Source organism: Betta splendens, chromosome 19 (genome assembly GCF_900634795.4).
Source record: "Betta splendens chromosome 19, fBetSpl5.4, whole genome shotgun sequence".
Classification (NCBI taxonomy): Eukaryota; Metazoa; Chordata; class Actinopteri; order Anabantiformes; family Osphronemidae; genus Betta; species Betta splendens.
In genome coordinates, this window is record NC_040898.2 from 5,272,274 (window position 1) to 5,300,104 (window position 27,831).

Below are 27,831 nucleotides of genomic sequence, written 5' to 3' on the forward strand. Positions count from 1 at the left end.
GTTATTTTATCTATTTAATTAAATTTGCATTGCCTTTAACCTCAGATTTCTCAGAATGATGTTAAACTTATTGCAAACATTTTTATAAACAGAAGCTGCAGGAAGAAAACATAGCTTTACTTTGATACTATTTTCAGACTTCTGTCCAAACTTTTATTACAATTAAGGTGGTTCTTTGTAGTGAGGAATATTACACCACTGTCTTTCATTCCACCTACAGGTGTGTGTTTACCTTTATTCTACAGGTATAAAATCATTGGGTGTGTTTATATTTATATTAACACATTAACTCAGCTGTCCGTGACAATAACACTGGGTAAAGAGTTACAAGTCCGAGTTAACCTGAGTCATGTTTACGTAAACGTTACACATCTTCTCCTGTTGATATGACTCCGTGATAACCATGGTGCGCGAGCGCGCGCGTACACGCGCGTAGGGGGGAAGACGAGGGGGCGTGGCCAGTAAGAGGACGCCCTGCCCCGCCCACTCCGGGAACCCTCCCGCAGAAATAACTCCTCGCTGAGTGACTTCTCTCTTCGCTTCTCACCGGAGCAGAGCGGAAGGACGGAGCGTTTCCTGGCGCAGGTCGGCCCACGCTGTCCGGGGTAGGGGGGGGGCTCCGCGTTCACTATACGACCGAGCGCGCGTGGCATGTGACACCTAGCGAGCGACTTCTTTTCACGCGCAAGACTAGGAAAGCGGCGCGGCTCGCGAGGGCTCGACCTGTGGAGGGCAGAGAGAGAGAGAGAGCGCGCGCGCGCGCGAGAGAGAGAGAGCTCCCCGGTTCTTCCCCGGTCTCACGCCGCGGCCGAGATGAGGCGGCTCTGCGGACCCGAGCTGCCGTTCTGGGTGAGTACGTTCCCGTGCGCGTCGTCCCCGCCGTAAACTGTAGGTCACTGGTGTTTGAGGACACTCGCCGTTCTACCTGGACGAGCGGTGTTCCGTCACGCGTCTCTTCTCCCGCGCACAGGTACAGTAACGGATAGCGCTACGGCTAACGGTCAAGCGTGTACTGCGTGAGAAAAGTCATTTAATGTCATTCTGAATCACACGCCTCCTATTCGGGGACATAAACTACCGACTTTAGCTACAACTCCCTGTAGTGTGTGCACACCGGCACAACACGGTCCCCGTTAGGCCCGTGTCAGAGTCACCGCGGCTAACGCTAGGTCCCGGTAGGAATATTAAACTGACAGCACTATCACGGAGCAGGAAGCAGCTAATGGAGAGCCCGTTAAACACACGCGTTAGTCCCAGTAGGAATACGTCTGCACGGTGATAACATCACAGCCCGCCGCCCGGGGAGAAGTCACCTTAGGCGGATATAACGCTGAGAACACCGGCCACGTTAATGCTTGTGTCTGGGCTCACGCACGTCTGAAATGTGCTATCAGTATATCGTTTTGATTATTATTATCAGATGAGGAAATACTCGATTTTGCACAAGGTCACAACCACTCAACAGACATTAAGACATTGGGCAATAGCAGAGATATTTTAGGGAGTGATTATGAGTGTTCACACCACTTCCTTTACAGATGAATGATGACACACCTATAGCTGAAACGGGGCTCATTTCATCTTTACAAATAAACTTAATGACATAAACCACGTGCCAGCTGTTGTTAGTTAAACACACACAGTGACATAAGCTCCAGAGGTTTTAATGTCTGATGTATAGCTTTATTTGTTTGATCTTGCTTTGAGAGGTCATCGCTGATTCACTTATTTTATTTATGTCTCTGTGGTTATGAGGGGTTCTGTTTATAAAAGCATGTCTGTGGTAAATCAGAGTTCAGCATGTGACTACATCAGTGGCTTTCATACTCTAAAAGCATTTGATTGAGTTGATTTCTTCTTCATGTGAGACATAAACATGTTACATCTGCAGCTTCTTTTAACATGTTTGTTACATGTCCTCTCGTGAGGCACCACTATAATGCAAGCCCTCCCCAAGTCATTTATACGTCTGCGTCAAATCAGTGCGGTCTCGTGGTGTAAGGTCACCGCCTTGACCTTCTGAGATATGTACCTGCACGTCGCAGCGCTGCACTGCGACAGCTCTGACTGGTCCACTTAATGGCATCATAGTAAACGTGCAGTCCATGTTCTATGGCGTCTCCCTCTCTTTTCTGCCTTGCAGTCATTTCAGAGTAACTACTCAACACGGTGTCATAGAAACCCCACCAAAAATGTCATAGCCTACGGCACATATTCAACCTAAAGGAATAAATCACAATCTTCTCTGGCGTTTCAAAGTAAAAGCCTTTTTTTTCGTGGGTATTGCTTTTATGAGCTACATTCAGGTTGAGTCTCTTCCAGATTGTATGATAAAATCTTGTGGACAAAGTAATAGACGGCAAATGTGAAATTTCCAAATTCTACATGTTATGGCCATTTGTGAGCTTGCAGTGAAGTGTAAACACAACAGTGACACATTATAAACTTAGAAAGTTGTTATTGCAACTGTGTTTAAACATCCTGCACACAACACAAGCATTCATTTTGAAGTGTTTCTGGCTACAGAAAATCCACTATTTTATGTCCTTACGCATCACCTCCACCAACTCGTGATAAAAACACCTGAGTCTCTGCAGTTACACTCTCCATTATGGTCATCTGTTAGTTGCTAAAGTTCTTTTTTCTCTAGTACCTTGTGGTATTTATCAGAGTTGTTTAGTTAAAAACGCCTGTTTGTCAAAGTTGGAAATGAAGCTGTCTTGAACAGAGAAGCGCAAGGTAAGATTTCCAAACATTACATCTACGTGTACAGTAATTGAGATGAGCTTTACTCTGTAAGTTGAAAAGGAAAATGTTAGTGTTACTACATTCAAGGTGCCTCCAGTACATGTTCAGGCCATATCTTTGTAACCTAGGGGCTGTTTTCCTAAGGAAATGTGACGAAATTATGTACATCTACTTTAAACAAACTGGAGGCCAATATAATCTTCTAACACTCAACTGTGCATGTTAGGTACAGGTCAGGTGAAATACTAACGCCTGGTTAAAAACATGTATAATCTCAGTATTTGTAAAAGATAATAAAAATCAGAGCACCCTGCCGCAAAACCGAAAAGAAAAGTGAGGTTACCAGTCGTGTTTCTCTGTTGGCAGCTACCTTACTGCAAAGTTTTGTGTGGGGAAGTGTGAGTAAAGCAATACTGCAATGTTGAATCAGTGTTCCTCACATTGTGACTTGTTGGTGCAAAGGAAATATGTGCGGACATATGCCATCGGTGTTTCCTTGTTTCCATCAAGCTGATTCCAAAGAACTATTTATCGAATACCAGATTACGTCTGTAAATATTCATATTTGTTATAAATCTGGCAAATGTTCATTATGTCAACCAACAGTTCAAGAATACTATTACTGTTAGCAGCTGTAAGTAATTGTAATGATCAAAATATTAAAAACCTTTTTAGAGTACAAGTAATAAAGTTGTTGCTGTTATTATATTTCTTGACCAGTGACCAGTAAAGGTAAATCCTTCCGGCTCGATCCAGTCAGGGGTCGCCACGACAAATGATTTGTATGATTGATTTGGCAAGTATTAAGGCTTGATGCCCTTTTCTGAAGATTGCCCTGGGTGACAGGAGCGTGACGCACTAACCACTGTGCCAAGAAGCCGGGGCTTTTGACCAACAACCAGTGATTTGCATAATTTTGACCTAATACTGAACTTTGTTTGCTTTTTCACAAATAAAAAGGTTTAGTTAAATACCCTACTGACATTTGTTCACTATCCCACTCTATGGTGCTTATCATCACTAGCACGTAATGTTTAAGCACGTGCTAGTGTCCTGTTAGTCTTCAAGAGTCAGCTCCTTGAAACATGGTGAAATCATGCAAAACACAGCAACTTGCACCACACTGCAGAGAAAAACAGGGCTTGGTGCTGTTGCTAAAGCTCTGGAAGCTGCAGTATACACGTGCATAAAAAGGCCAACGCGTACAGTATATGCTGTGTGACAAACATACAGTGCATAGGTAGAATGTACACAAAGGAGGGTTAACAGAAGCAGATGTTGTGTGGTGTGCAGTGCCCTCATTGTTGGGCTGGTCTGAAGCCTGTTAATGAGCAGCATTATATACCAACAATTTAATCTGTCGGCAGTAGCTTTGATTACAGTTAATTGTTAAAAATACAGTCAGGCAGGAGGAGCAGAGTTTATGTCACATGACTTCTCTAAGAAGTGTTGAAGAAATATGTTGTAGTTGGTCTTCATTAGCTGCTGAATTGAAAGTAAAAAAAGAGGAAATTATTGCAATTGAGGAAGTTACAGTAAAGGTGACAAAGGATGATTGGTGGGAAAGTTTGATATTTCCTAGCTGGTGTGCCCTTTTTAAAGTAGCCATCTACAGTATGTTATCTTTTATCTAATTGAGATAGCAAAAGGTAGCGATATTGACACAGCCTTAAACTCACACTATGTTATCTTAAGTTATAGCAATAGACCAAAGTCTAACGACTGTAGGCCAGCGGTCTGGTGGTGACCGGAGCATAAATAAAGCATTATGTTGTTTGCAGTTGTCGTTTTACTTTTTGCTTTCAGGCTTTAGTTTACCAGGAGTGTTATTTATTTCTAAGTAATGTTATTAATAATAATATTTATCTGTAAAGCACTAACCAACTAAATAGTAATTTCAGAAGCCTTAAATGTACTTGTTTTTTTTATTAACTTAAATAATCATGTTAAGTGACAGGAAATGGTCTAGAAGCACATTTTCTGTTCGTATTAGTTCATTCCAAACTTTGCCAATAGCAGAATAAACAGGAGACTAGTAGCTGTAGACAGGTCTTAGTAGGAATCTGACATCTTTAGCACCAGTGCAGATGATACAGATCCTCAGATGAAAATTACTATGCTCTGGCTACATGTACTGTATCGCCAGAGCTTAGTATGCAGATAAATGTTTACCTTTGAGCATTACTATCAAAATGTAAAGGAATCGCAGTAAAGTTATATGTTCCTAGAAAACATTACAGTTTACATAATGTGAAACACTAACTGTTATTACATCTTGCTTTCATTTTGGATCATGCTAATTATAAATTTATGATTTGTTAACTTCCCAACCAAACTTTGAGTCTTGTAACATTTTAGATTTTCACTAAAAATCCCCAAGTAGCATCCATTTCCGGAACTAAAGCACTGCTTACCCAGCAAAAAACCAGGAATTGAGAATTGTGAAATCGACTAGTTTTGCCACATAATGCCAGAGTCTTATCTATGTGAAAATCTATTTATCTGTGTGTATTTTGGAAATGTAGAAACAAGTCTATATAAACAAAAAAGAGCCTTACAATAGTGTGGAGTTCCTTACAGTAGGTTTACAGCAGCCTGCTGTGCGTTTTATTGACCTTCAGTCTGGACAGTCTCGGTCACTTCCTGTTTTGGTCTGTATTGTTTTTCAGCCCCATATTGTTTTGCAGCTGTTGTCCAATCTACCTTCACAGAACTCCAGTATTGTTCAGTAAAAGATGATGAACTCAGCCCTGTCAATAACACGGTTAATGTTTTCCATGTCGGCATGTTAGCAAACATGGCCAGCAGCAGTTCCTGTTCTCCTGCAGTCTTTGGTCTTGTCCGCCTTCCATTCATTCCACTCAACAGCTTTCCAGTCTAACGGACAACAGATGGTAACCCTGCTGCCTACCCTCCACCTAAATATGCTAGGAAGTGTAAGTGAAGTTTGTTTCCCCACTCCTTGCAATTGGAAATTTTAATAGCTCTGTTAGAAGTTCATTGCCAGCAGCTTGTAAGAGATTTAATTAAATAAAGTCTAGAGAGGTACAATCAAGGGGCTTTGTGGTTAATTCTCTAAATTGATTTCATTATAATATAAAATTCATTAACTAGAATAAGACTAGCCAGGTCCAGTGCTGACGTACATGTGATTGGGACACTGTATATTTGACCGACTGTAGTAAGTCTGTCACGGCAAACTCTTACGCACTTTGTCTGCAATTTGAATGCAATCATACCTACAGACAAAGGATTCCAGAGAAAGCAGAACCTTTTTATATTGTGTAGCTATTTTTAGTGCTGTGTTAGTTCCTCTTACATTAGGATTTCAGCCTCTCTTTTTTACATCTACTTCCTTATAAGTTTTTATAAGCACCACCTATGATCTGATGCTAGTCACGCAAATTCAGCAAATTCACCTAGTGCTGCTTCACCTTAAAATCTTTCCATTCCTGATCACTGTCAATACTTTAACTGTAAAGCGGACGCAATGCCAAGGGGATTAGACTAAAGAGACGAGACCTATTTATACTAAAAGCTATGTTAATTAGCACTTGGCTTCTTCACAGAACAACAAATGAGCCTTCTTGATATATTGCTGCCTATTACTTTTGCTTTAAAGCATTAGAGTCCTTCTACTCCTATCACAGGTAATGGAGCATTAATTGTGTGTGTGTGTGTGTGTGTGTGTGTGTGTGTGTGTGTGTGTGTGTGTGTGTGTGTGTGTGTGTGTGTGTGTGTGTGTGTGTGTGTGTGTGTGTGTGTGTGTGTGTGTGTGTGTGTGTGTGTGTGTGTGTGTGTGTGTGTGTGTGTGTGTGTGTGTGTGGCAACTACACCAGTGTAGTAAACAATGTTACATTATTGACGTGCTGTTAAGGGTACTGGCTACAGTCCAGTAAGTGGAGCTATACCAGACGGCCAGCATGCAGGGTGAATTTTTCAACTTTTATCACACAATAGCAGCAAAGATAACAAACACCAGATACAGTACATTACTCAGTTAGACATGGTAGACTCATTTATTTGGGCATACATATACAGTACACCACTACTAATGAACAGATAAGTGAAGCACACATGAATCACTCATGTATGCACACATGTTTAAATTGGGTTTTTTCCATATGATTGACTGAATTGTATTTGACCTGGCGCCCACTTTGTGCCACCGACTTTACCACTAATGTCATCTCAGTCAGTCATTCTCTATCATGTCATAACATGTCTTATTGGGTGAATGAGTCTGTGTCAATTTCAGCTGTTCAACTGTTCAATACACTACTTTTTACTGACTGAGTGTTTTGAATTTATTTTCTAATTTTGACAAGCCTGCTGCTTTAGGCTTAACACAAAACCTCAGAGCTTTGGGTTCTGTTTTTTTTTTATGGTTGGTCAGACTGGCAACAGACACTTGATATTGGGCACACTCATGCAGTAGAACTGATTTATGGTACATTTTTGAATATTTCAAGATGAAGTAGTACAATGCATAGTACCCAGAGGAAGGATGTGGTGAATCCTTCATGTTTTTTGTCGCTGTGATTATAAGTAAGATCAGTCACTGAGAAATAAAATTTGCAGATGGACAGGAAGAGAAATAGTTCAAATCCAACCTCTAAAGTAAAGTCCACTCACACAGATACTGAGACTGCAAATTTTGATATTAAAGAACGGCTTGTGTTGGAGTTGTTTGTAGACACTGATTTTGTTCGGAATAAATCTGCTCCTATTTCTGTAAACAATGACTCTGTTAATGCTTATCGCGTTCTGTAACGGTTACTTTCACTTTGTTTACTGTATATTAAGCAGTCTGTTACCTTTTAATATCCCTCTGCGTCTGAACCCAACCTGTGTGGGACCAGGTGCTATGCAACAGCCCCATGAGAGATGCGATACTGCACACGGGAGGAAAGCAGTGCCAGGCCTATAGGTTAGCACTTTGTTCTGTCTCTTTGTTTAAGTTTCCCTTATCATTTATTTCAAGTGGGCTTGATAGGTGTTATCACTCAGCAGTTTACCCTTTACATCTTGCGTTTTGTTGAAGTTTCCAGTATCAGTTCCCAAGTCTCATGATCCTGTAGCTGCTTTCAAGGTCTGTGAAATGGAATAAATGCCTGACACTGTGTATTTAGCGCAGGGATTTTCAGACCCTCATGTTAAAAATATTCAGTTTAAAATTTTACCGACAAGCTTCAATATTTTTAGGCTGTGGTTTTGATAAGCACCAGTGAAAGAAGCCGCTGTTCATATTGAGTTGATTCCATGAAAAAAGCAACCAAATGAATCATTTAGTTTTCTTGTTAAAAAGTAGGGTTTCATTTGCTGTAGAACTGAAAAGTATTTATATTGATTAAACTAATATAACAAAATTAACCTCTGTCTTGTTAACTCACATGAATGTGAAAGGGAGTGACCATACTGTAGCTAAAACTGATTAAATCCTGTTGTATGTACATTTGGTGCAGTGTGATCAATCATTTATCACAGTAAGTAAATACTGTCATTTCCCGTGTGTGGTAGAGATAACGCATGCATTTAATATAACATTGACCTTTCCGTATTGTTTAATTCGTCACACTGTCAGAGTCACACTGGGTTGTGCCTCACATTCAGAATGAATGCATACTGTGATTGTAGCTGCCTTCATCGACCACACGCTGACCTGAAAGAAGCTAACGTGACAAACTATTCACTGTGAACCAATTTCCAATGCAAATATTTCACATGTCACTACATTTGCACACTGCAAAATTTATATAATATGCAATAACCCTTCCCATTACTCCATACTCACTCTACCCACCTGTATATTGTTGGATTGTGTTAATTCTTGCTGCTGTATTTTATTTTTCTGTTGTTGTGTGGGGCAATTTTCACACTGTGGGACTATTAAAGGTTTTCTTATTCTTATCTTAAAAAAGTCAAACATATAAACCTCCCTAATTATCTTCTAACGCAGTATTAGCAACCATTTATTTAATCCTCTTTATTTTTAAAAAAACAATAATAAGCAGAATCTCAGAGAAAAGAATCCCTAAATGGTTATGAGATGAAAAGGTCATTTTTAACTCGTGGTCTGTCAAATCTTTGCTGTCAAGAAGAATAATGAAAGTCCCATTGTTTAGGTCTCAAGAGCCAAAATTCCAGGCACTTAAAGTACATAGAGTAGAGACATTTTACAGGTTCTAGGACTAATAACCTGTCACCGCTTCACCACGACAACCCAGCTTCAGCACACATGCTTTAGAAAATGGGTGTGGTGACTTATGGAGGCGGGCTGAAGGCCAGCAGCTGTGTTTATCTTGGTTCCATGTCTGGGTGGGCCTTCAACCGTGTTTGTCCAGGGGAACTCTTACAACCAAGGCGTCAGGGCTGCACCTCACTATGATTTATGTTTACCTTTCTCCTTCGGATGTCCTCTGCAGTGGTCACTTATTGTTCAGTGACAAAATAAATAACTTCTGTGGAGCTTGTCTTCAACAGCATTAGTTTTTGTTGTTTTTTTTAACCTATTTACATGTACCATTATTCTGTTTAACAAACTTGCTTCTTTCAGTCTTGCATATTGAACTGGAGAACATTGCAAAAAGTAAACACACTGTTTGTCCGTGCGTGTGATGTGTGATGAAGTGTTGATTCCAATAAGAACTTTGGCATTTAATCTTGTCTGCCGTTTACAAGGCATCTAACTAACTCTGCTAAATAACCTGCTGTGAGAGAAATGTTGACTGACTGTTGCGATGACCTTTAATTTGCTTCTCAGTAGATACTAGTAAAGTGAGTGATTACGTAATTCAAAGCACTTTTATTTAGGATGTTTGCAAATGTGCCCCCGATCATAGACATGGACAAATGATCTCCCTGAAATGAAACCTTTCACTGCTGTGAGATCATCTGTAAGATCCAATTGTGTTTTATGTGGGGGTGAAGAAATGGGTAGAGCGATACTGTACACTCTTACTTCATGAGAACAGTAAGAATGGTATGTAAGCCATGTTTAATAATAGCACATAAACTAAAGTGCGTTTTTTTTTTCTGCAGGTAGCCAATGAGACACTCCATACAGATCGGCCCGACCTCCCACAATGTTTTCAGATGTCTGTCCTAGCATGGCTACCATGCATCTACCTGTGGGCTGTGTGCCCCATCTACCTCTTCTACCTCAAGAAGAACAACAAAGGCTATATTATGATGTCCATTAAGAACAGGTTCAAAACGGTGAGATGGGCCATGATTCAATATTTCAAGATTTTATTATGTACTTTAAGAAATATTTCAATGCATTTTATACAAAATATACAGTACTATGCAGCCTGTTACAAAATACTGTACATGCATCAATGTGTCCTACATCCTTCTGCTTTACACTGTTGGGTCTCAGGTGTTCGGCTTGTTGTTATGGATCGTGTGCTGGACAGATCTCTTCTACACAATTTATGAGGTGCAGCATGAACAGAGTCGGCCGCCCATCTACTTTATCACCCCGCTGATTCTCGGCATGACGATGGTAAGATAAAAGTATCACCATCTAAATGCATTTTCACAAGAGCAGCCATTTTAAGGACAATGAGCGGTTTTGCTTTTGACGTATCACAAGTTTTTCTGAAATATGACAGTTTCCCCAAATATTGCTAATAAATATGGCCTCTACAGACTCCTTAATCATAATTTTTTTTTATATGTATTTGTACATACGTATATATTTTTATGGTTTTAATATTTGCACATGAATGTAGTGTACCACATTGTTTAATAGTGAATGTCACAGTTTCTTGACGGGCATTCCAGCATTTTAATTCGGTGTCCCTTTGAACAGCCAGGCTGCAAATAATTAGATGGAGCATTTTGTTGTTTTCATCCTTTCTAAAGACTGTTGGGTTAAACAGACGCCAGTGAAGCAGGCAGAGAAAAAGTGTGAAACATGAAACACTGACCCAGTCAGACCACAGTTTACCTTACTTGGCCTCAGTGATCCTGTCTTGGCTAATCTTTCTCAGGCTTTCCTACTTCCTCCCTCGCTTTCTGTGTAATATGCCCTTCCTTCCTTCCTTCCTCCCTCAGCTTTTGGCCACGTTTCTGATCCAGTTGGAGAGGTTACGCGGGGTCCAGTCCTCAGGGGTCCTCTTCATCTTCTGGTTCCTATCTGTGCTGTTTGCCATTGTGCCTTTTCGCTCCAAGATCCTGCAGGCCTCCAGCCAGGTGAGAACCCGCTGTAGCCCCACGATACTGTACCCTTTACATGTCAGTCCTTAGTTTCCATTGTCCTTTTTACAATCTCAAGATTTGTTACACTTGTAGATAATTTTTATTGGCTCCTTCCTATACACAACAGTGTTGTTGACATTTCCTCCCGTGCCACATACACCCTGCTGTTCTGGTTGGTTTGCAGGGGTCATCTCTTAAGCAGAATGCAGTAATAGTAGCCCTGTTACTAGCATGCATATGTCACTTGTAGCTATGCATAGGTCACCGGCAGGGCTCCCACAGAACCCAGACAACATCAGAAGCGGCGTGCAGTAAGTCAGGCAGAAGAAAGCTGAAGAAAGGAGCAGTACAAATTCATATGGAAAACGACCCTAAAGACTAATTTAATAATTACAGCATATCAGCAGTGTTTTGGGATTTTCTTTCAGTTTTTTATAGACACCCCTGAACCGAGTCATTACTTTTGAGTTGTTTAGTTTCAAAAGCCAGAATGCTTTAGAGCTTTAATCTATTAGAATTACAGGCCTCACAAATAATTCCGCTTTTTCCTCGAGTGCAACGTGATTAGTGACCTATTAAACTCTGGCCCACTAAGAAGTCTGGAAGTAATGCTTTCAAGCAACTGAGGCAATCATAAATACAAAAAAAATTAACCAAATGTTTTAGGCTGTTTTGGGAGTTCCATACTTACGGGGTGTTTAATTTGAAATCAAAGTGAAAACACACTTTTATAACGTTGGGACGTTGCCTGTGTTAATAATTGGATTTAGGCCCAAAGTCAGTATAAGGTTCAGTGTGCTGCTAAGATGTTTCTTTTTTTGGTTTTGGTGTCACACATGACACCCCCTGACCTCAGATGCTCTTTTAAACTCAGTCATGAGCAGCACATGTCTGCATGTCTTTTGTTGTTTCTATGGTGGTTATTACAGTAAATGATGTAAAAAACTATTTCATTGTCAGTGATTTGACACCCACCGATCAGACATATAAAAAGTGCAAGTCATGCTGATGGTGCAGATGCACCCCACGTACAGTAAGGCTACATAAGTGAGTGTGATGAGTCCTCATCCATTCATCAAATTGTTGTATGCATGCTGCTTGTGTGTGGGTGGAAATGCATTTACAGTAAGCAGATTACAGCTATTGAGCCTGCAGAGTGCAAAAGGTGTGTCCTACTGGTAAATGTAAACCCTGACTGACAGCTCATTCATCAAGCTGAGAGCTGAGACATGAGTCAGGGGGAGTGTGTATGTGTAACTGATGGTTTACGAAACAGTCACTGCAGACTTGTTGACCTATGATCACGGTTATCCAGTAAACTAGCCCACACTAAAATCTGGTTAGCTTAGCTCTTGACAGTTGTTCTGTGAATTTAATAGAAATATTTGTTGTTCCTTTTTATTGCCTTAAGGTGATGATGCTCCCTTCCATGAAAACACAGAGCCCATTCATCCACTGTACTGCACATGGAAAAACTCTCACTATTATACTATCCTTGATAACCATGTCTAATTTGCCTGCATGTAAACACACAGCCTGACAGGTGATGTTTGCAATGTGTGTCTGAACGGGCCTCTTTGTGTGTGTGTGTGTCTGTGCTTGTATTACATTTCAGAGCGGCGTGACAGATAAGCTGCGGTTCACAATGTTCTACTTCTACTTCAGCCTAGTGGTGTGTGAGCTGATCCTCTGCTGCTTCAATGAGAAACCTCCTCTCTTCTCCAACGCCGTCACAGACCCCGTGAGTCTTATGTCACCATGGTGTTCATTTGGAAACTATACGTTTCTTCTGCCTGTGCGTTGCATTCCTGCTTCCTGTATATTGTACTCATACTTGGTGAAGGCAGGTCACATGCTCAGACAAACACACATCTTATAGTGCAGACACAAGTTATTTAGGTGAAATGTCACCCTTACCCTCGTTTACCCCTTTCTGGGGTTTGTCTACACATTATTCTGTTTCTCCTTAGAATCCCTGTCCCGAAACCACAGCAGGCTTTCTCTCCAAGATGACATTTTGGTGGTTCACAAGGTGAGTTCCCACTGCCCCAAATGTTTGTAGAGAAACTGTAGACATACTGTACGGCATCACAGAGCAAAGTTACATAAAACTTTGAGAACCCAATATAATAAATATAATAGTACATTATATAATGAATACAGTCACTCAGTAGCACTCTGCGGGAGGGAACACAACACTTGTCTGGTGTGGAGGGTTTACCTGAAAGCTTAACACCTTTTGAAAAAACCACAGACATTCCCATAGCCCCTTTCTTGTTTTTCCTGTTCTTACTTGAATGCAGCATTATCCTCCTTTTGAGTATGTGTATGCGGTTGACTATAGTAAATAAGTAAAGGAAAATGACATGAGGAAGAATGCCATTATGAAATAAAAAAAATAAAGCTGGTTACCATATTTATTTTTTATTATGATTTGTTTGTTCTGCTGGCTATTCTGTTGGCTATTTGTAAAATCAGTTCTGTTCTATTATTTTTATTTTAATATTATTTTTTTTATTATTCATGAAGCAAAGAATGGAAGTACAGCATCTTCTTGCTTTCTTCTGTAAGCCAATTTCCCCTTGTACAGGAAAATGCATCAAGCCAATTTCCGGTGAAATCCGATTCACTGCTGCATAACTAATGATGATTAGGAAATTCAGGAAACTCAATTAAGTGTCTGTGAAAAACATTTTTACTACATTGGCCCCGAGATGAAGGGGTTTTAGTTTTAGAATCTAATTTTGACCAAGCAATGAGATGTTTACAGGAGACCGAAGAACACATTGAAAAGACTTGATATGCAGTGAAACAAGAGGAGGCAGTGAAGTCTCATTCCTTGCAGTAAATAACGGTGCAAGTTGAGTTAAACTGTTTTCTCTCTCTCTCCCAGTATGGCCATGAAAGGCTATAAAATGCCCCTGGAGGCCAAAGACCTTTGGGGTCTGAACGAGCGTGACAGTTCAAAGATGATTGTCCCCAAACTCCTCAAAGAGTGGGAGAAGGAGCAGAGCAAGGCCAAGAGGTAGGTTTGGGAACGGGGAGAGTAGATGAATGTACAGTGTGAGCCATGTGTCTTCAATATCTAATGTACTTATACAGTACTACAGATGTAAAACAGTGTTTTCACACCAAGGCCACATGCAACAGAAGATTTTCCTGTTTTTTTCACCCAAATAGCATTTGAGCAGCTGAATGCTTTTCATGGTTAGTTTTAGGGCAAGCATAGAGTCACATTAAATAGGTGCAGCCATGTGAAACTGTTATTCTGTTTGTCTAAGCCTAATCAGGACTGCTCAAATCCAGTAAAGGAAGCTAATGTGTCACATGTCTGTGGAAAATGAATACAAGCAAAACACATCAGCAGCAACAAAAACAATCAAACACTTTCTTTGCCTCTGATTGTTCTGGTACTTTGTGGTATGAGTACTGTATAGTTAGTCTCGGCATGAAAGGATTATGTCCCTCTCCAACATTACTACAGCTAAATCTAGAAGTCAGGCTGTTGGACACAAGTTTAGGCAGGCAGCACGAGGCAGCTTCCTCTCCTGTTAGTTTTTCATTCAACTTGTAAAATGAGATAAGAAAGCCCGGTTAGGCCTTTTGATTGGAACACTCCAAACCTGTTTGGTGTTAAACCAAATTCCATTGTAGTTGTCCTGTTGAACTTTAGACACCAATTGCTTCACTGCTGGAATTTGACTCTTGCTAAACAAAACTTGCATACAAAGCTTGGAGCATGTCTCAGTTTGTCTCCACTTTCTTCCCGACACTTCATTAATATTAACTGCAAAATATTCAATGATCTGATTGACTGAACATGATTTATAATGGTTATAAATTGATGGTTGACACTAATGGCAGCTTCCATGCTGTTATTTCTCCTTGTACTGTATTGTAATGTTATTGGTACATTTTTCTCATTCAAACTAAAGTTTTGTAGTGGCTGGACTTTTTGTAATTCATTTACCAACTAAAAGATAATTTATTTAATAATTGAGGGCACCACTATAATCCAAATTTCAGTCTTGAAATTCCCATCTCCCCAGTCCTGGCTTCATTTTACCAGCTGTCAGCAATAATACAATCTAGTGTCCAGTAACGCAGGCGTGCCCCTGCTGTTTGCTGTCTAAATAGGATTTAACTGTTTTTATTTGTGTGCGACACCCTTTGTAATACCATCACTTCCACGTCCCAGTTGGTTCTTTATCTTCACAGCCGTTATTTTCTCTCCGTTATATTCTCAGTAACAGTAACCAGTCTATCAAGAGTCCATCAAGTCAGGCCGTGTTCTCCAAGCCACAGCCCTCGGCTACCAACCATGTTGCAGAAGGGGGAGAGGAGAGCAAGCTAGAGGAAGTGGAGCTGCTGCTGACCGATCAGAAAGCCGCTTCCCGACAGCCATCCTTCCTGCGCGCCCTTATTAAAGCCTTCGGACCCTACTTTCTGATTGGATCAGGCTTCAAGTTAATGCAGGATATCATCACCTTTGTCAACCCTCAGCTACTCAGGTAGAAAAAAAAAATCACAATCACATGTTACAACCAGTTGCTACAGTATGGTTGCACCAACTTGAACAAGCCTGTCATTCTCAGTGTTATTTGATTCTGTACTTAGGCTGACGTTTCCCATTTTGTATTTGTTTTTGCATGTTAACCTGGTTTATCCAAAGTATAGCGGCGGTCTTTATTTACACACTGTACACACTGTTCTTAGATGTTCAGGATGCAAAATTATTTTTGTCTGCTTTAAATTTTAAATGGCGCAACATGTAAAGTACTGTAGCAGTAGCTGTTTCACTGGAATAATTATCCTGTTTGCTTTTTGTTAGCTTCTGAACTTGATGTCCCTATTTGTTGATAAAGTTAAGCAATAACCCAGATCTCTAACCGCTATCATACGAAGAGAGTTTTAACAGTTTGGGTTCATTATATGGGAATAAAGGACACACAGAGTCCTTCCTTTAATTCTTACATTCCCTGAGTCTATCATTCCAAATACTGGGTTTGTTAGCATTTCTAAGCAAGAAAACAGCAAGTCAAACAGGTTGCAAAGGCCAGCTGCTTGGCTCCTGCATAACATGATAAAATTAACTGAACAATCAAAGCCGCTATCACATAGTAGCAATCACCAGAGCATAAATTACTGATATGAGTATATAAAAACTGTAGTGATGCACTGAAGCACATACACAATCATATTAAATCCCTAAAATTAAGTCTATATCCTTAATGAGGCACATTTGATTTAGTTAGATTTAATAACAAATCTTATTGAAGGAAGGATATTTATAATGTTGATGAGTTCTAATGTTTCTTTTCAACAAATTAGCTATTGAGTTTTCTAATGAATACTCAAATTGAAGATGGTGTTGAGGTTACTGCACTAATCAATTGATTGGAAATTTATTCTAAACTTCTTTGTGTTTTTACAGTATGATAATATTTGCACTGTCACCTTTCCAGGATGCTGATTTCTTTCACCAAACAGACGGGCGTTCCAGTGTGGTGGGGCTACACGCTGGCGTTCCTCATGTTCTTCACAGCTTTCCTGCAGACTCTCATTCTCCACCATCACTTTCAGTACTGCTTTGTCACCGGCATGAACGTCCGCACAGCCATCATAGGCGCCATCTACAGGAAGGTATGCAAGCAGCGTTGCAGCTGTGGGCTTTATGTGCACACCCACAAGCACATAGGAGGAAACCTCAAGTTAGCAACAGACTGTACTTTCAGAAGATGTTATGTTTCACAGAAAACACTTGTTGTTTGATGTTTTTTTTTTTTTTTGTCTTCTGCAGGCACTGGTGATAACTAATGCTGCCAAACGTTCATCTACAGTGGGAGAAGTCGTCAACCTGATGTCTGTGGATGCTCAGAGGTTCATGGACCTCACCACTTTCCTCAACATGTTGTGGTCTGCTCCTCTTCAAATCATGCTGGCGTTATATTTCCTCTGGGATGTACGTGCCCAAAATTTACATGGATACATGGCTACAAATAGTCCCTTCTTATTTGTTTACATGCTCACACATTTTATTGGTACAAAACAAGGACGCTCTTCTGCATGTATTATGAATTTTATTTGCATTAAGTAGCTGAGTGTGTATGTCTGTGTTTTACAGAATCTCGGGCCATCTGTGTTGGCTGGCGTGGCTGTCATGGTCATGCTAATCCCTTTCAATGCTGTTATTGCAATGAAGACACGAGCCTATCAGGTATAACCTGTCAGTCTAGACCTTTGCAATCTATGATTGGTATACTGTCAAAACAGGAAGATACAACTTGCGTGACTTTACTGTTTATGGGGTTTTTACTTCATGAATTATATTTGCATTCAAGCCTGCTAATTTGCAGATAAAGAACAAGTTTTCTTTGTGTCATCATCTCGACCTCTCTTTTTCCCAGGTGGAGCAAATGCAGTACAAGGACTCCCGCATCAAACTCATGAATGAAATCCTGAATGGCATCAAAGTCCTGAAACTGTACGCCTGGGAAAACTCTTTCAAAGATAAGGTCCTGGCCATTCGACAGAAGGAGCTCAACGTGCTCCGCAAGACGGCCTACCTGGGAGCACTGTCCACCATGGCGTGGACCAGTGCCCCCTTCCTGGTAGGCTCAGTTCACAAGCCTAGATTTTAGCTGGCTTTGTTTTATACAGATGTCCTCATATTTGTTATTTCCCAAAGATAACAACATGGCTATCAGCACTGCTGATATCTTTATAATGTGTATGTCCTGCCATAACAGCACTATTCTCACATGTAGTAGTTTGTAAAGATAAGCAGATAAACTACTTTTCAAGCCAACATTCTGTGATTTCAACCCCTGTAATATGGTCAGTACCAGCAGCTGTTGCTAATGGTGTTAGTGCCGAATCACTGTCTGACTCCGATTACAGCACTGTCTGTTGCATGTCTCCTTCCTGAACTGATGGATCGTTACTGTATGTCTGAGTGGTCTGTTTGTTGCTGTGTTCAGGTTGCCTTGACAACATTTGCCGTATATGTGACTGTGGATGAGAGCCACGTCCTGGATGCAGAGAAGGCCTTTGTGTCACTGTCGCTCTTTAACATCCTCAGGTTTCCTCTCAACATGCTTCCTCAAGTCATTAGTAGCATTGTACAGGTAGGTATGGTTTGGTTTTGCTCTCTGCCTGTTTAGGAGCTTACATTAAATGTGTCTATGTGTTTCAGGCCAGTGTCTCACTGAAGCGAATCCAAAAGTTCCTGAGTCATGATGAGCTGGATCCAGATTCAGTAGACAGGAAGGGCATTGCCAAAGGTAAAAATAAAAGCTGTTCATCTTCTAATTAAGGTCAGTTTATTAAGGTTAACAACGTTTTACTCTAGAGGCACTGTTTCCTACCTCTACCTGTCACCCAATGACTAATAAAGTAGTTGGGGAAAATAATTTGGTGTATTTAATATATTGTATTTTATTATAGAATATTCAGTGACAGTTTTGAATGGGAAGTTCAGCTGGGCTAAAGAGGATGCTCCTGTTCTGCATAAGTATGTCACCACGTATCACATGCTATACATTTGCATTTCTAATCTGTTGGACTGTTTTTAAAATGTGTTAATGCTGATTTAATCTTTTGTAGTATCAACGTGATGGTGCCGCAGGGGTCCCTTCTGGCGGTGGTGGGTCATGTTGGCTGTGGGAAATCCTCCCTCATCTCTGCTCTGCTGGGTGAAATGGAGAAACTGGAGGGGGAGGTTTCAATTCAGGTGGGGTTGAATTAAGACTGTGCAATGATGATCATCACATAACAGCCATGTGTGACACGACAGCAGAAGTGAACATAAAGTCACAGAATAAATGAATCTGAATAGGGGGACAATAAAATTGGTCAGATGGGGAAAAATGGCTTGGGAAATAAAACAGTAAAATAAGATTAGCCATAATATTTATACTTTATAGTAAGTGACCTAACAATAGATTCATTTTTCCTTCAGGGATCTGTGGCATACGTACCTCAGCAGGCCTGGATACAGAACGCCACACTGCGGGACAACATCCTGTTTGGGAAACCTTACAATGAGAAGAAGTACCGCTGTGTTCTGGAGGCCTGTGCCTTGACCCCTGACCTGGAGGTGCTGCCTGGGGGAGATATGACTGAGATAGGAGAGAAGGTACAAAAGCTATTTTAAAGTGGAAAGTATCAGGGATTGGCTCTGGTTCTGCTTTTGTGATTCAAACATAAACTAAAGCACTTGCAATATATTTAACTGAACTGTTAAACACTTAATGGGACTTGCACAATTCTGTCTCGCTCCTGTAGGGCATCAATCTCTCTGGTGGACAGAGACAGAGGGTGAGTTTGGCTCGAGCGCTGTACAGTGACGCTGATGTGTACTTGCTGGATGACCCGCTGTCCGCTGTGGATGCCCACGTGTCCAAACACATCTTCGACAGCCTCATCGGTCCAGAGGGCGTGTTGAAAGGCAAGGTGAGGAGACCAAACTTGATATAAACATTGGTTTGAGGACAGTGACTATAAGGTTTATTAGTGAAGTTCCTGTATTGCTTTTTGCAAAGCTGTAGATTCTTTATCAGATGTTAGTGAAGAAGCTTTCTCTCTTTCCTGGAGGGGAAGTTGTGGCTTATCAGTTTATTACTTGTTTACTTTACAGTTTATAACATCAATTTCTGATAAGAACTGGTGGTGTTTCTGTGTCACGGTATTTTACCGCACTAAGAAACATAGTTTATAGCCCTGACTCTGTCATTAAGCTTGTAATAAAAGGTGTGTCTGTCTTTGGGTTTGCTTTGTTGTTCTTGTAATCAATAATTACACCAACTGAGAGCTCACATTCTTTTATTCCAGACTCGTATTCTGGTGACGCATGGCATCAGCTTCCTGCCTCAGGTCGATAACATTATGGTGATGGTGGAAGGCCGCGTGTCAGAGATGGGCTCTTACCAGGAGCTGCTCAAGCAGAACGGAGCCTTTGCCGAGTTTCTCAGGAACTACTCTCTAGAGGACATCATAGAGGAGGACGAGGCCACTGGTAGAAAGACGCCTCGCGTTAGTGCAAAGCATAAAAACATGAGGCTGAGTTTGCTTGTTTCATGTGTATTTCTCAAATGTTTTCACAGAGGATTTAATCGAAGAGGAGCAGTTTTTCCCTGAAGATGCACTCAGTAATCACACAGACATGGTCGACAATGAACCAGTAATCAATGAAGCCAAGAGAAGTTTCATAAGGTATTAGAGCGCTATATACATCATAGTTTGAAATGCTCATGTCACAAATACTTTAACTGTTTTTTCAAAACAAGCAAAAATCTAGTTAAACATGCCACAACCAGACTTTCATAATCAGTGCGCTTTCTCTATGTAATTTAAATCAAACATTCTCTTTTGATATGTTCATCCCTATAAGGTTATTTCTCAATGTCATAGACAGATCAGCATCATTTCACAAGATGGAGAGGGACCAAGGACTCGCTCGGTGAGGAGGCATGGCTGCAGTCAGAGGAAACACGCCGAACCACAAGAGAAGAAGAAACCACAGGCGATGGACAAACTCATCCAGGCAGAGACTGCAGAAACTGGCAGGGTCAGTCCGTCGAGTCACCGTTTTGTCTTTTCTCATCCATACGGCTTTAACTGTCTACATCTGTTTTCTGATGCGGACATTTAGATTCTTTACTCTACAGGCTCCATTTTAACGCTGATGTTGTCCGTGACATCCGTGTTTTGTTTCCTCACCAGGTGAAAACGAAGGTTTATTTAGAGTACGTGAAGGCGGTGGGGCCACTGCTGTCAGCGGTCATCTGCTTGCTGTATGGCTGCCAGAGCGCTGCGGCTATTGGTGCGAACGTGTGGCTCAGCGAGTGGACCAACGATGCCTCGAGAAACCAGACACAGCAGAATGTTCACATGAGGGTTGGGGTGTACGCAGCACTGGGCATAGCACAAGGTAAGCGTTAAGCACCGGATGAGATTAATTAGAATTTTGACTGTATTTCTGTGGTTCTTGAATGTCAGGATCAACAATAAAATGTAGCGAGCTCACAACCTAAAATAGAGCCTCTGTTACCTGAAACCTATTAGAGGTGGTTGCTACAGTGGGTGACAGCTTTCTTTGTCACGCAAAAATGGATCCAGTAGTTTTATAAACAGACGCACAGACTAAATCACTGGCCCCACCCAGCTTCTGTTTCAATGCTGCATGTAAACAGATGATGCATACTGTGTGTGGACTTTGATTTGGAATGCCTACTGGACCTTCACTCACTTGAGCATAGCCTCCACCCACACCGCTTCTTGTTGCACAGTTCATTGAAGCAAACTCAATGGGAGGACTGTGGGCCACTGGACACGCATCAAACAAAACAAGACACAGCTCTAATCTAAAAATGACTATGTATTGCATTGGTTCAACACATTGGTGCTGTTGTTGTGATGTATTCTGTGATGTTCGCTCCCTCTCTATGAACCTTGACATCTCCCCATTCAGGACAGACACTGCCTTTTGTCTCCTAGTACGTCACAATTGCTCTCTCATTCTAGAGACATTCTACCTGACCTATTTCTCCTCTACTCCTGCTCCTCTCGTTCAACTTCACCCCAGGTATTCTGGTCATGGTCTCTTCCTTCACACTAGCAATGGGGAACATCAGCGCAGCCAAGAAGCTGCACCATAACCTGCTCACCAACAAACTTCACACGCCCCAGTCTTTTTTCGATACCACGCCTATAGGACGCATCATCAACCGCTTCTCCAAGGACATCTACGTGATAGACGAGGCTCTGCCAGCTACTGTACTCATGTTCCTGGGCACCTTCTTCGTTTCTCTCTCCACCATGATCGTTATTATTTCCACCACAGTCATTTTTGTCATTGTTATAGCGCCCCTGGCTTGCATTTACGTCTTTGTTCAGGTACTTAGGGAGGGGGGGTGTTGACGTCCTCTCTGTTCTTTGTTCCTTGGCATACTTGTGACTCTTCCTGGAATGGCATTCCGCATGCACCCCGGCCCAGCAGCCTCTTTATCGCTCCTCCCAGTTTTTGCTTTTACCTCCCTGCAGCGTGTGGCGTTGTCAGCGTGGCCATCTTCTGCTGCCATTATCAGTATTTCTAATCCTATATTCACATTGCTCTCTCCACAGCTGAAATGCTTCCTGTTCTGCCCACAGCCTGCTTTAGCCCCCTTCTACACACACACACACACACACACACACACACACACACACACACACACACACACACACACACACACAGCCTTGCGGTGCTATAAAAGTGGGGCCCCACCATTGACATAAAACCTTCCCTAGCCCCTTACCCTAATCATAACCATCACAAATAAAGGCAGACATCACACCTTTGCTCTAATCCGAACCAAACCTCAATTCTTCACTTGTGGGGCCCAGCAAAAGGGGCCCACAAGTGACCACAGGGCCCCACTTTGGTAGAAAAATATGAATTTTGGGCCCCACTCGGATGTAACTGCAAGGACACACACACACACACACACAATATTGTGGAACCTGCTCAGGGAATTTGTTGTCCATAGTTTCCATCTAGCGGCAAACTAATGTCAGTACAAATAGACAAACACCTACTGGGGTTTTATTGTAGCCCAGTGTGACCGGTGTCTAGCTTAGTTTTACATATTAAATTATTTTCTAGGCCAACGGATAAAACCCTCAGGTACTGTACACACTAGCAACAAATGTAAGGAGGTCAGTTTGAGCAAAACATCGAATTAGAGGCCAAATTTAAACCAGGCAAAGATACCAGTGACTTGATTGTCCTTTGACTCACAGAGGTTTGTTAGACCGGCCAGTGGTAGCTGATGATGATAATCTTATGTTCCTTCTCACAAGAAGGCGTCCTATGTGACTCTGTGAAAAATTGTTGTCATTAGACTTCAGGAACGGGTCCTAATCTATTTAACGCAGGTGTTGTTGTGTTGTCACACTTGACCTCCTCCCCTCCCCTCCCCCCCTCTCACAGGGTTGCTGTTGTTGGTTAACTGCCTGTTGTGCCGGGCCTACAGTATGCTGCGGGCGGCCAAGCTCACACACCGCAACTTACTCCAGGGGGTCCTGCGAGCTCCGCAGGCCTTCTTCGAGAGCACCCCGACTGGGCGGTTACTTAACCGCTTCAGCAAAGACGTGGATTGTATAGACTCCCACATCCCAGAAAATATTGACATATGGATGCGCACTTTCTGGTACACTCTGAATGTGCTGCTCATATGCTCTGCCCTCACCCCAATGTTCCTCATAGTCATAGCCCCGTTAATGGTGTTCTATTGGTGGGTTCAGGTAAATAGGAAATGAGTCTGCTAACTTATTAATACAACATGTGTGTCTGGGTTTGAGTGTGTATGTTGCCAGCCTGTTGCATGTGGTTGAATCAGTAGATTAATATGTCATGTTGTTTTGTTGTTGTAGTTGCAGTGGTTTGTTCTGATAGTCCAGTAGTAGTCCACTGGTTTGATTTAGTGGGAGCTTTAGTCAGTAGCGTTTCAGTTTAGGTGGTTGCACCAGTCATCTTTAAGGTTTTCATTCTCTGATATAAGGGATAAATTGGGATGTTGTTATTAGGAAACAATACATTCTGAGCAGCAGCAACAATCTTAGTGATTATTGAGTATGTGTGTGTACAGTAGATACAAGCCACTGTTTTTAATGAGATCCAAGGACTTTTACTATTTAAGTAACTGTCTACAAAGACTATTAGTTATTAATAGATTAAAAAAACTCTAGTTCTTTTTAATGTGGTTTCAGTTTCCTTCATGTCACATTTGTCAACAGTAACAGTTAGAGCCCAATTAAATGTTGAGACTTCCTGCCACGATAGTATCTATCTGTCAGGAGCACGGTATCATTTGGTTTGAGTAAAATAAGGAGTCATAGCTTCTCTTTCTGTTCACATGGTTTTGAGATTCAAGTAGGTGGTCAAATACATTTGATTACGTTCCAAATTAAATCTGCTCATCAGTAGCTGCACAGCTATGCCAATAAAAAGAGCAATCACTGTATATAACAAGTGACCAGAAATTACTCAACTATGCTAACACGGTCGCATATAACAGCTTTATTATGGCATCCTTCCTGCATGACCCTTTTACTCTTCCGCATCGTTTTTTTCCATCACCTGACTCTCAATAGAGCTTCTATGTGAATCACCTGGTAATTAAGGGAGCACATGTTAAAATAAATGCAATATTGACCTTTAAATTTTCAAAAAATTCTGTGTAGACACAAACAAAACATCTGCAGTAATCTTACCTGAAAGTCTAATTTGACAGTCATTATGAGTGGCTGCTGTGATTTGCATGTGGTCTCAGAAGTCACCATCTCTGAGGAGCTGATGTGATATTAGCAGCGAGAATCTGTTAATTGGAATGTGGCTGCAGGGGTTTTGTTTACACAGTGTTTCTTTATTAATCAATGTGCGTGGGTGTGAGTATGCATGTGTGCATCATAATGCTTTTTGAACATCCACAGTATAAACCTGTTATGCAGTTGTAATGTTTTTGTTTCTCTCCCCCCCGGCGCCTCTAGAGATTTTATGTTGCCACATCTCGGCAGCTGAAACGTCTGGAGTCAGTCAGCCGCTCTCCCATATACTCCCATTTCTCTGAAACCATCACTGGCTCTAGTGTAGTCCGAGCCTATGGCAGACACTCTGCCTTTGTTCTGATGAGTGATATGAAAGTGGATGAGAACCAAAAGAGTTACTACCCTGGTATAGTGTCCAACAGGTACGTATCCTATTTCAGCTCCGCAGGGTGGCTGCTGGGTTTTTTCTTTTGTTCTTTGGAACACAGACCCTGTTGTGTTGGACTGGGTCTCCACACCAAGATAATACAGCATGTTAACTGTCAGTCTTGTTTGTATGTTTTATTATTTATTCACCAAACTCTGTATATTTAGCCACCAAATGTAGACGCCCAAACATTACACCGTAGTAAATCATACTTCTATTAAACCATTTGCTCAACATGAGATCAGATTATTATATAATAGAGGACACCAGTGGTTGAGTACAGATGGTGCAAGATTGAAACGCATTAGCTCATCACCACATTGTCAGAATAGCAAAGACGCCCTTCAAAGATGGGAGTTGACAGTCAGTAGATTGTTTAACTTGATACTGAGCTCAGTACCGAAGATTCACAAATATCAATATATATAATCAACACATTTAGGACACATGACAATAACCACGTGTTTTAGGCAACAGTCAAACAATTACCTGTTACTCTGTAATGCACCATCACCCAGGTGGCTTGGAGTACGCATCGAGTTCATCGGGAACTGCATTGTGCTGTTTGCTGCTCTGTTTGCTGTGATCGGGAAAGAGAATCTGAACCCCGGCCTTGTCGGCCTGTCAGTGTCCTACGCTCTACAGGTACACTATCAACTCATATCTTTGTTTTCTATATTTAATTACTTGATTCTGCAGCCAGTATCAGTTCCAGTACATCTAATAAATGAAACTTTTTGTTTTTCTTTGTTTTTCTTCACTAAATCCATGTTTTCTCAGGTGACCATGTCCCTGAACTGGATGGTGCGAATGACGTCCGACCTGGAGAGTAACATCGTAGCAGTGGAGCGAGTGAAGGAGTACTCCGAGACCCAGACAGAGGTGAGTCATGCAGAACGTGTCCACTTTTATCACTTTGGATTTGTACTGTGCACATGTTCTACAGGAGGAAAACAGTGTTGCCCTTTTGCAAAACACACATTCCAGAAAACTGTCCTGCTGCCAAGTCATGTTCTCACGCAGCTTAACACCTATAAACCATTACGAGATTCAATAATAATTACCTGATGCCACCCAGGGCCCTGTGTGTTGGACAAAACAGGTCATTTGTACTGTTTGTACGTTTTTTTCAGGAGCCATCACAACAAGTGTTACTTCCAAGTAGTAGTAAATGTTTGCCTGGTCTGAATCCAACCAAGGTGTTTAGAGGAACAAAACGTTTTGCCTAAAGTCAAGCAGGCTAATGAGCAGCTGAGTCCTTTTTGTGTTTACAGGCCCCCTGGGAGGTGGAGGACAAGAAGCCCCCTCCGGAATGGCCCCTGGAGGGGAACGTAGACTTCCAAGGCTACAGCGTTCGCTACAGAGAGGGACTGGACCTGGTGCTGAAGCGACTGACGCTGAGCGTCAAAGGAGGAGAAAAGGTGGGAATGATGAGGCAATCGGTATTGGCTGAATGTATCACACAGTGCCCTCACAGACCGTGGCTCTGGTCTGTTTCTCTGCAGGTCGGTATCGTGGGCCGCACCGGAGCTGGGAAGTCCTCAATGACGCTCTGCCTCTTCCGACTGCTGGAAGCCGCGTCGGGAGAAATCACCATCGACAACGTGAAGATAGCGGAGATCGGGCTGCATGACCTGAGATCCAAACTCACCATCATTCCACAGGTGAATATGCTCACATACAGGACATCACATCAGGGTTTTATTTAATTATGTGTCTGAGACTGCAGCAAATAAATGTGAACGTTTCCTGAACTTGGAGCCTGTCCGTGTGTTTGACCATAAAAGTGTGCTGCTCTTCTGTTCTTCTAACATAGGAGCCAGTTCTTTTTTCCGGGACGCTCAGGATGAACCTTGACCCTTTTGAGAAGTACAGCGATGAAGAGGTGTGGAAAGCTTTGGAACATTCCCACCTTCACAGGTTTGTCAGCAACCACCCTGCAAAACTGGAGCTGGAGTGTTCAGAGGGAGGAGAGAACCTCAGGTATGATCAGAGGAAACCAACAGTGAGCCAGTGTTTGTACTCACAGTGCCACTGAAGTCGTGTCCTTGTCTTGTTGTGTTTACTCAGTGTGGGCCAGAGGCAGCTGGTGTGTTTGGCCCGAGCTCTCTTGAGGAAAACAAGGATTCTGATCCTGGACGAAGCCACGGCTGCTGTAGACCTGGAAACGGACGATCTCATCCAGTCCACCATCAGAACTCAGTTTGAGGACTGCACCGTCTTCACCATCGCACACAGACTCAACACAATCATGGATTACACAAGGTTAGCTGATTTTTCTCTCTCAAATCAAATCCCTGACTGGTCTTTGTAAAGCGTTGCCAACTGTTTGAGCAGGTTCTTAGAGACATGTTGGAACATATCTGATGTTTGTCTCCTCTGCTCTTACAGAGTGCTGGTGCTGGATAAGGGACAGATCGCGGAGTTTGACACTCCCACGAACCTCATATCCCGCAAAGGAATCTTCTACGGCATGGCTAAGGATGCTGGACTGGCTCAGTAGAGCTGCTCCCTTTTATACAAACCAGGGCAGAGAACCAGCTCCTGCCCGACGCAAGAGTTACCTTTTTTAATGTGCACTTGCTAGTTTTCCAGGGCACTTATTGCTGGGTTTGTTTTCAGCCTAAATGTTTCTGCAGACGTGGATCAATTACCAAATACAAGCAACTAGTGTCAGTCTGATCCACAACAGGACCAGCAGGAGAAATAAGCCATATGTGCAAGCGCTAGTTACTCTCAAGCTGTTTTAGTGCCTTTTACCAGTGGGATGAAAAAACACAGTGAATGTATCATTTGTTAATCAGCTGTGAGGAAAAACAAGAACAGCAGCAACTTTTTGATGTTATTTTTTCTACAAAGATTAATCCTGTGCCACTGTAATTCCTCAAAGAAAACATACACTTTTGTGATAAAACCCACTTATTTTTGTACTCTACTATTATTTAAGTTACCTTGTAAACATTTGTCACATCTAGGGACATTTGCTCAGTTAAATGTGATTCTTTTATGAACCAAATCTATAAAAACTTGAATTCTGTACCACCAAAATATGAAGTATGATAATGCCTTTATAAAAAACTAAAGAACACTGTTGGTGTGCTGTTTTCACATGATACATAAGTAGTAATAAACTGGTTAAAGGT

General features: G+C 41.7%; 1 protein-coding gene across 8 annotated transcripts; it reads left to right on the forward strand.

Annotated features, from left to right (window-relative positions):
• Positions 1 to 520: 520 nt before the first annotated feature.
• abcc3 (ATP-binding cassette, sub-family C (CFTR/MRP), member 3) lies at positions 521 to 27,776 on the forward strand. Of its 8 annotated transcripts, none has more exons than XM_029133494.3 (31): positions 526 to 849; positions 9,790 to 9,966; positions 10,130 to 10,255; positions 10,810 to 10,947; positions 12,569 to 12,694; positions 12,924 to 12,985; positions 13,847 to 13,978; positions 15,201 to 15,464; positions 16,419 to 16,596; positions 16,754 to 16,915; positions 17,078 to 17,170; positions 17,361 to 17,564; positions 17,934 to 18,080; positions 18,149 to 18,236; positions 18,400 to 18,466; positions 18,559 to 18,685; positions 18,914 to 19,090; positions 19,240 to 19,407; positions 19,786 to 19,969; positions 20,058 to 20,166; positions 20,365 to 20,521; positions 20,677 to 20,884; positions 22,925 to 23,238; positions 24,484 to 24,683; positions 25,207 to 25,333; positions 25,469 to 25,570; positions 25,963 to 26,109; positions 26,194 to 26,352; positions 26,505 to 26,671; positions 26,759 to 26,953; positions 27,080 to 27,776. In XM_029133494.3, the coding sequence occupies exons 1-31, from the start codon at positions 814 to 816 to the stop codon at positions 27,189 to 27,191; spliced, it is 4,653 nt and encodes a 1,550-aa protein (XP_028989327.1). In that variant the 5' UTR covers positions 526 to 813; the 3' UTR covers positions 27,192 to 27,776. The 8 variants fall into 8 exon arrangements, 7 of the variants coding, with proteins under 7 accessions (XP_040924346.1, XP_055360301.1, XP_040924345.1 ...); XM_029133495.3 differs by lacking the exon at positions 22,925 to 23,238 and adding an exon at positions 21,539 to 21,849 and having other exon boundaries at positions 527 to 849; XM_041068411.2 differs by lacking the exons at positions 25,207 to 25,333; positions 25,469 to 25,570; positions 25,963 to 26,109; ... (2 more) ...; positions 26,759 to 26,953; positions 27,080 to 27,776 and adding an exon at positions 21,539 to 21,849 and having other exon boundaries at positions 522 to 849; positions 22,925 to 23,144; positions 24,484 to 24,623.
• Positions 27,777 to 27,831: the final 55 nt, after the last annotated feature.